This window comes from Peromyscus leucopus, chromosome 1 (assembly GCF_004664715.2).
Source record: "Peromyscus leucopus breed LL Stock chromosome 1, UCI_PerLeu_2.1, whole genome shotgun sequence".
Taxonomy (NCBI): Eukaryota; Metazoa; Chordata; class Mammalia; order Rodentia; family Cricetidae; genus Peromyscus; species Peromyscus leucopus.
In genome coordinates, this window is record NC_051063.1 from 149,370,613 (window position 1) to 149,379,152 (window position 8,540).

Below are 8,540 nucleotides of genomic sequence, written 5' to 3' on the forward strand. Positions count from 1 at the left end.
TATATCTGTAGCCTTTTAGAATTATTATTTAGTCAAGATTCTGTTTAATTTTGGTGCTTTTTTTTCTCTCTGAAGTTGATTTTTATGGCATTCTCTTTGTTCTGTGCATCCCACTGTATCTCAGATTCTGTTGAGAATACTAATTAGAAATTATAGGTTAATATTTTGTTTCCTGGCTTCTTCTTTTTCCTCTGGAGTTGGTGGCTTTATTGCTCTTTCCTTTTCATGCTAGTGATTTTCGTTGGCTGTCAGGTGGCCCCCCAAGTGTCGGTTTGTATTTAAGGTGGATGGATGGGCTGTGTGGATTTCCTTTGCTGGACTTAGGTGGGCTGGAAATCTTCCTTAGATCCTCTGCAGGGCAAGGAAAAGGGAAAGCAGTGTGTGACTGCCCCAGTACCAGACAGGCTTCATTCTGGGGTGCGACCAAATGTGTGTGCATGCGTTAGAGTTTGGGTAAATGCTAGCTTGTCTCTTGATCTGAGCAAGGAGTAGATGGGGTCTAGAGTGAGTGAATCCACACTACCGGAGTCGCCCTGTGGTCTGCCTTCTCCACACCTGCCTAGGCCCCTGCTGGGCTGTTCTGAGCTATCTATCACCTTTGTATGTCATCCTGCTTGAGTCTGCAGGAGCTTTTGAAGTCTGTTGCATGCCTGGCCTGCCTAGGACCCCTGTCAGAGCAGGGGCAGTGTGCTGGCTGGCTGGCAGGCTCTGGGTAATGGCCTCTCTGACCCCCTCTTGCTGGACAAGATGAAGAAGAGTGTCCCCTGGGGCCTGCACCTCCTTCCTACTCCCCTCTCAGGGCTAGGTACCACTGGCCCTGCCCGGGAGTCTTGATGGCATGCTTTCCCTGGCCTGAGCGCCCCTGCCAGAGTCGGCCATGATGCTTGTTTCTTCCCTGGGACCTGTCATCCGCTTGCATCTCAGGCGTGGGCTGAGAGCTGGTCACAGGGTGGGAAAATGGGCCTTGAGGGTGGCGGGAGGCAGTGGCCTGGTCGGACGGTGGGGTGTGACCGAGACTTAACCTCTGCCCCCGGTCTCCCGCAGGTGAGAGGCCCTTCGCCTGCAGCTGGCAGGAATGCAACAAGAAGTTCGCGCGCTCGGACGAGCTGGCGCGGCACTACCGCACGCACACGGGCGAGAAGAAGTTCAGCTGCCCCATCTGCGAGAAGCGCTTCATGCGGAGCGACCACCTGACGAAGCACGCCCGCCGCCATGCCAACTTCCACCCGGGCATGCTGCAGCGGCGCGGCGGGGGCTCGCGGACCGGCTCGCTCAGCGACTACAGCCGCTCGGATGCCAGCAGCCCCACCATCAGCCCGGCCAGCTCGCCCTGAGCGCCCGCCCGCCCGCCCGCCCGCGCCCGGACCGCGCCTCGCCCCCCTCGGTAATAGGAAAGCTGAGCGAACTTGAGAAGTCCACAGCAAAACACTTTTCTTCACCTCAGGTGTCAATTTTTAACAAAAAAAAAAAAAAATTTGTTTTTTCAAAAAAAAAAAATATATACACGACCCACAAATTGCACAATAGAGCTATCCACGAAGTTGAGATTCAGCGGTGTTGAAACCCCCCCCTTTCTCAGGGATGGACGCGGTCCACGAGGTCAGTGAGGGCACGTCTTTCTGCCGCCTTACTCTGTACATAGATTTGCACTCTGGAGTTTTCTGTGAGGTTGGGGATCACTGGGGCAGAACAGGCCAGCTGGGAACAGATGTGGCCACTGACATTGTGCTTTCCCAGCAGATTCCCCCCCCCCCCAAAGGCCTGTACCCCTCTTCCTGCTTACCACCCAGTTGCTGTCCTCTGCCCCTTGGCCTGGCTCAGAGCACAGGTGGATCTGAGGGACTGGCCACCTCACAGGGATGTGGTAAGCCATGACGGACCATGAGAGCACGTGCCTGTGCAACTGTGGAGAAGGACATCTGCCTTGTAAGCGTGGTCCTGCCTGGCTTTCTGCCTGCAGAAATCCTCAGAACAATGGAGGCCAGATGCAAACCCCGCCTGGATTTGGGACACCATTGCTGCCAACAACCCAGGGAGGCGGCCTGGGCCCTGCCTGCCCTACAGAAGGCACCTGGGACCCGTCACCCTCACACCATGTTCTCAGACTGGGAAAATAGTGCCCTGGGCAGGGTGTGCTGAAACTGCCCCCACCCCCCACCCCCCAAATTGGTGTTGTTTCATCCAGTTCCCCAAGTTCTCGTGCCCTGGGCCACTGTGGAGGCCTCTGTCTGCAGCAGGACCATCATGGCCCCCTCTGCCTCTTCAGTCTGTGTGTGTGGCCCCGTGGGTGGCAGCGCTCACATCCCACAGAGACCGCTGGTGGCAAAGGCATTATTATCGGCCGGACCTCCTCAGAGCAGCCCAGCAGATGTGATAGGAGATGATGATGATGATGATGATGATCCTGGAGAAACAAGGACTCTGCTTCTGCGGGGGACACCTGGTGAAAGTTGTGGGGGTCACCTTCTCAGAACCTTGAGTGGAGACTTTAGCAAACCCACGGTTCCACACTGTTGCGCTCCCCACTTCTGGTCCTCTTTTCTGCCTGCCCTGCCTCGGAGGACCCTAGCCACACCCAGTCTGCAGGGCGGGGATGGGGGAGGGGCTGCCGGGAAAACAGCAGAAACCGGAGCCCACGACGCCGGGGCTGGGCTGCGTTGGCTTCAGGTGTTGGGCCTCCTTAGCAAGACGATGTTCTGGTGACTCTTCTGCAGATCCTTGGAGTGTCCATCTACTCCCACCCTGCAGAGACCCAGACATTTCCTCCCCTTCTCCTAAGAGCTGAGGCCTAGGAACATAAGGCCCCAGGACTGGATATATATGTGTATGTGTGTACGTGTGTGTGCGTGTGTGTGTGCGTGCGCGCGTATGTATTGGGTGGGTGGGTTTGGGATGGACTTGAGGTGTCCGACAGAGACCTCTCTTCATTTTGATGTGGAGGATCAGCCCTTGTGACTCAGAGGGCCGTAGATGGGCTTCCTGGGCCCAGAGTGCCTTGGTTGTGGTCATTCTGCCTGTACCCCAGCCCTCACACAGTGTAGGGGGGTGGCACAGGGAAAACCCCGGAGACCATGCCCAGCCGGGTCTGTCTGCAGTTTCTGGCTGTTGTCATGTGACCGCCTTGTGGATCTGGGACACCACTTTCTAACTTCCCATGTCAGCTTTGAGAGGCTAATGGCATAGGGTGGCTTCTGGGAGCGCAGTAGGTGCTGAGCTGGGCTGTGGTGTTGTTGCACACCGAAAGCAGGTGTGGTGGGTGTCGGGGGGTCCCTTGCCCTGGTCCAGTGCAGGGCTGGTGACAGCCCTGCTTGCATTTCATCTGGGGAAGAGAATGGAATATGTGGTCGGGACCTAGACTGAAGAGAGCCCTGGGTGCTTGGGGTGTGGCGCTCTTCATGCTCAGTTCCAAAGCGTCGTCCCTCCCAAAGTCGGTGTGTGAGGCAGAGAAAGCCACACTCTGAACACATTTCACGTCTCAGGAATTCACATTCCAGATTCAGGAATTTTATTCCAAAGTCCTTTGGTGCACCTGCATCCACGCTTCTGAAGACAGAGGGAGGCAGCAGTGTGCCTCAAAGGCCAGCCGAGGTCTCTGTCTCCTTGTGCTCTCCCCCAGAGTCACAGAAGGAGCCTTTCCAACTCCGCCACTGCCTGCCTGCACCTAGGAAGGGTAAAAAGGACTCTAAGCCCCATCATCTTGGAATAAAAGAAAGAGCTGGTTTGTCATAGAGCGGGTTGGGGGTGGGTGGGGGAGGGGAAAGCGGGCGTAGGCTATTTCCAAAGAGCACTTAATTTAATTTTTCCTCTGAATGACCCAGGGCTGTTCCATCGGACGGATGGAAGGGTAACGTTGCCTTAAAACAGAAATATGCAGGCGTTGGCTATTTTTTGGCAAATGAACGTGTCTTCATTCCCAAAGTGGTTCTCCTTTAATGGCAGGGTGTGGTCCTTCAGCATGGGACCGAGGCACCCCTCATGGACCCCCCCATATCATCTGGGGCTTCAGTTCATCTCATCAGGGGGTGGGAAGAAGGGAGGAACATGGCTAGGCTCATTTCCAGTGGGTTCTCATTAGGTTCCCATCTTGTCATAAACAAGGAATACCTTCTAAGATGCAGAGGCTTTCCAGCCTGGGTCTGTTGCGGGGTCTTTGATTTTTTGCGGTTATGGCCATATTTTCTGGTTTCAGTTTGACTGAGGAACCCATAGGGTGCCCAGAAATAATACGAAAAGTCAAATCTTTTTTTTTTTTTTAAAGGGCGGGAGGCAGAGATCCCACAATGAAAGTGCCTGAGTGAGGGGAGAGTTCCCTACAGCAGTGTCTAAAAGGAATTCTGGACTTCAGCCATCAGGGGGCTGGAGTGTAGCCCATGTCCCAAATGAGAAAGTCCCTCTTTGCATCAGCCATATTAGGGGGTCAGTGTCTGTTCCCCAGATGCCTACTGAATCCTACAGCCATACAGAAAACAGCCCTTTCCAAAGAGGGCCCTTGGTTCTCTCTTGATGGGTGCTACGTAGGGATGGACAATGATGCCCTTGATGGGAGTGTGGTCCTGGAGGTGCCCTACCTGTGTCCTGCTGTGTCCCCTACCCACAGGACCTGAGCTTCAAGGTCCCCACCTCCAGCTCATCCCATCTCAACTTTGTTCTGAGGCCAGCATTGGGACAGGCTCAGGATTCACCAGAGTGCAGCCTCCAGGTGCAAAAACCTGCACCCTGGTGAAGGGTGATTTAGATGTGGGGAAGAGGGAAGGAGACATCCTGTGGTTCTAAGAGAAATGGGGCAGAACAGAGGGGTTACCGTTTCAGACTTCTTCCTCCCAGCCTCATTCTGTCCAGGAGGCCAGCCCTTTTCTTGCCAGAAGCAGGTGCTACATACAATGTGCACAGGGTGACAACATTTCCTAGAGGCTTCATCTGGGATCCCCACCAAGCAGGGGCACCGTCCATGTAAGACAAATCTGAGCAATAGCTTGGCCTCGTTTCTCAGCTCCCGGTTGTGGCTTTGTTTACAAGGCTACCTATTTGGACTTCAGACAGGTGTTACTGATTGCACACACCCCTTCCCCCACACACACATACACACACTTTACAAAAGGTCATTAGGTCAGAGACAGTGCTGGAAGATTTATGTATAGCCATGTTGTGATCAGTAAGAAATGCTTTGTAGGTCACCCACATTTTTTTTTTTTTTTTGCTGTCCAGAGTTTCCATATGTGAGTCCTGGTGGCCGTATCTTTCAAAGTGAAAATCCAGATGTGGACTCACTGTTTTGAAATCAGGATGGCACTAGAAAGAGCCAGGCCCTATGACTAATTTTCCTGATTCTGAGTCTTCGAAGGTTTGTCCTGGACACATTCCAGAGAATTTTGTACCCAAACATGGATGCTCAATCCAGCTAACTACTGATACAGGCCTGAGCACTGGTGAGGGAGAGGCCCTTCCTCTTGCTGGCTAATTGACCTCCAGCGAAAGGAGCAGAACTGGCCTGGAGGCCCCAGTCCACCAGGGGAAGGAGGCTGGCTTGTTTTCTGTCGACTCCCTACAGGGTTAGTGGACTTGTCTTGGAACTCTCTAGCTCAGCCTCAATCCCCCACCCCTCCACCCCCAATCTCACACAGCTTTAAAAACTTAACTACTTTTATTTAGAAACAAACAGGATGGCAAAGAAGACACCTCCCCCACATCCCTGGGGGTGGGCAGGAAACATAGGTCAGGCGTGAGGGTGGGGTTTCTCCCAGCTGTTTCCCCAGGACACCTACAGTGGGTCTGCTGCCTGTACTCATTAGCAAGGTCAGCCTGTGAGCCAGGCTGCCCTTCTCAGAACTGAGAGCCTAGACTTGGGAGTGTCTATTCCCCAGGAGAAGCGAGGGCCACTTGAGTCACGAGAACTACCCTGGTATGTGAGTGGAAGGATTTCTCTGTCCCCTATTGCACACTGGAGAGACCCGGGGTGCCTAGTGCAGGGGAACCCCAGGGCCAGTAACACAAGCCTCCTTGCATTGTGGGGTCGGAGCTCCTGGCCTTCCGTGGTGACTGGAGATCCCTGTTGTGGTTTCATTGGTTAGGCCCAGGTGACTGCTTCTCATCCAAAGCCATCGGTGGAACTTCTGGGGATCCTTTGCCAAAACCCCAAGGCAAAATCCAAGGGTCCAAGGCCATTTCCATCAAGTTCCAGATTTTCTTTCCTATAGGAACTTTTTTTTTTTTTTTTTTAAACAAAACCCTAGCTCCCAACATGCTTCCAAAGGCCATGTTCTGTCTTTCCTGGATCACTACAGTGAAGTATTACAGTTGTACAGTTCCCAATCTGGCCTTGGCTTGCTCGGATAAAACTTTGTTATGTATTTTGTAAGGCATAGATTCTATATTGTAATGTCCTATGCAAAAGAAAAAAAATTAATGAAATTGTAAATTTTATTGTTTTAACATGTATGCATGTTTAGTGACGTTTACATTTTGAAATAAAATTTATGATTCATTATTTTATTTGCCTAGGTGACTCTCTTGAGGGGTGTGGTCAGCCGAGGCTCTGGGAGGGGGACAAGTTAAAATCTGGAGAAATGCCATCCACTGACTGGAGGGGCAGAACGTCAGCTGGGGCTTTACACAAGATCTCTGGGGATCGTGGGTTGTCTTTTGGGTGTGGGAGACATTTGAGTTCACTGACTTTCTCTCACTCTCGAAGCCAGCAGAAAGGACACAGAGGACATGATGCCCGTGTCCTCAGAGGGTTATATGTGTGTCCTCCAATGTCCTTTTTGTTAGTAGTCACTGTAACAAATAGGATAATCGACCCAAAGAGGAAGGGGGTTTCACGGAGTCCGCCATAGGCAGTTGGCTCCTTTGCTGTAAGCCTGTGGTGAGGCAGGGTGTCACAGCAAGAGGGAGTGGTGGAGCAGAGCCATTGACCTCCCCATGAGGTGGAAGAGGAGAGGGAACCCAGCTCCCCCTGGGCCCATGATGGGCACATCATCATGATCTGAAGACTTAGGCTCTGCCGTCTACCAGCGTTACCACCCTGGGGAGCAAGTCTCCACATGGACACCTGGAGGTTGCTTCCAACCCAAACCCTAATGCTCCCGTAAGCACCTGCACGCTCCCTGGATGCAGCTGTTCTTTGTCTAAGATTCTAGAAAATGCCCATTTCTAGCCACAGAAGTCACAAGCCAAAGTTCACTGCCTAGGGAAGAGGGAAGAGATTTGATGCCTGTCGACACCAGAGGCCAAGTTCTCTGTGATCTTTTACTGTCCATGGTTGCTGTGGATGCCAGCAATGGAAAACAGCTAGCAGGGTCAGGTGAGTGACTGGGTCTTCCCCACCCCCACCCCCGGTCTGTAACAACAGTAGCATGTGGGTTGGGAGATTGGGGGGGTGGGGTGGTATAGTTGAGACCCACATCCTCAGCTTTCATCCACAGTGGCATCCATGCTGTTTCAATCTGCACCTGTAAGTGAAACCCACCAAGAAATATTAACAAAAGAAGGCATTTCAGTTGAACACGGGTTTTCCTGAAGCCACACTGACCCTGTCATCACTTCCTGATAGACACTGGTTTCTAAGATCAGGACAGATGTATGTGCTTAAAGCACCAGTTACATTAACAGCTATAGACAAACACTCATCTTAAAACGTGTTGGCCCAAGATACTTTGCCGCCAGTTCTCAGAGTCTTGCCCCAGGGCAGCACTGTTCACCTCCTCTGCAAAGTTCCCGTATTGTGTAGGAACTTCCGCAGATAGGTGGGTCAGCTTCCATAAACTGTGTGGGGGAAAGGATCCTGGATGCTTTAAAAATACCCACAGGAAAAAGAAATGCCCGTCAGTCATGACGTCACTTCTGAGAGTTCTTTCCAAGAGGGAAGCAGCATTGACAGCCCACCTCAGGAACTGGGGATCTCCTGAGACCTTAGGAAACAAAACACATCTTCTAAGAAGCCTCAGTTTTTTCTGACACTTGAAAGTGGAATTCATTAGTACATGGGACATCCAAGTAGCACATCCTTTCTGTCTTCCTGGGACAAGGTAAAGAGGCCCCTGTGCAGTTTGTGGTAGTTTGGTGGAGTGCCATATCTGCCTGTATCCAGGTCAGGGGAGGGGAGGTGTCAGATTGGGGGTGTGGCAGGCTACCATCATCCCAGGGAGCTGATTCTGCCTGTTTTTTTTTTAAGTTTTTATTTATTCATTATATCTTTAACATCAAGCATCGTGATCCTGGACATTTCCCTGTCCCTTCATATCTGCCCTCTGCCCTTACATCTCTGTAAAAATAAAATAAATTTCAGAGAAGAAGAAAAAAGGAACAATTTTGTCATGGAAGCTGTAGTGTGACACAGTCACACAATATAAATCCTTTTGTCCAGGCATCTTTACTTGCAGGTGTTCACTGCAAAGAGTCATTGGTCTGGTTCGAGGCATCTGGTCTCTGCCACACCATCAATGCTGGGCCCTCACTGGGACTCTTCTTGGATATCCTGTTGTTGCCCTGTGTCGTGGAGATTCTGCAGCTTTTGGCCTCCCCCTTCACATGCTCCTTCAGAT

The 8,540-nt window shown here is 52.0% G+C and overlaps 1 protein-coding gene across 1 annotated transcript in view; it reads left to right on the forward strand.

The window, feature by feature from the left end:
- The window catches only part of Klf13 (Kruppel like factor 13), a 52,224-nt gene extending 46,011 nt beyond the window's left edge, over positions 1-6,213 (forward strand). The window contains exon 2 of the mRNA XM_028872846.2: positions 1,045-6,213. Coding sequence (XP_028728679.1) covers positions 1,045-1,334 — 290 coding nt within the window. The 3' untranslated portion in view covers positions 1,335-6,213. The remainder of the gene's footprint in view (positions 1-1,044) is intronic.
- Positions 6,214-8,540: the final 2,327 nt, after the last annotated feature.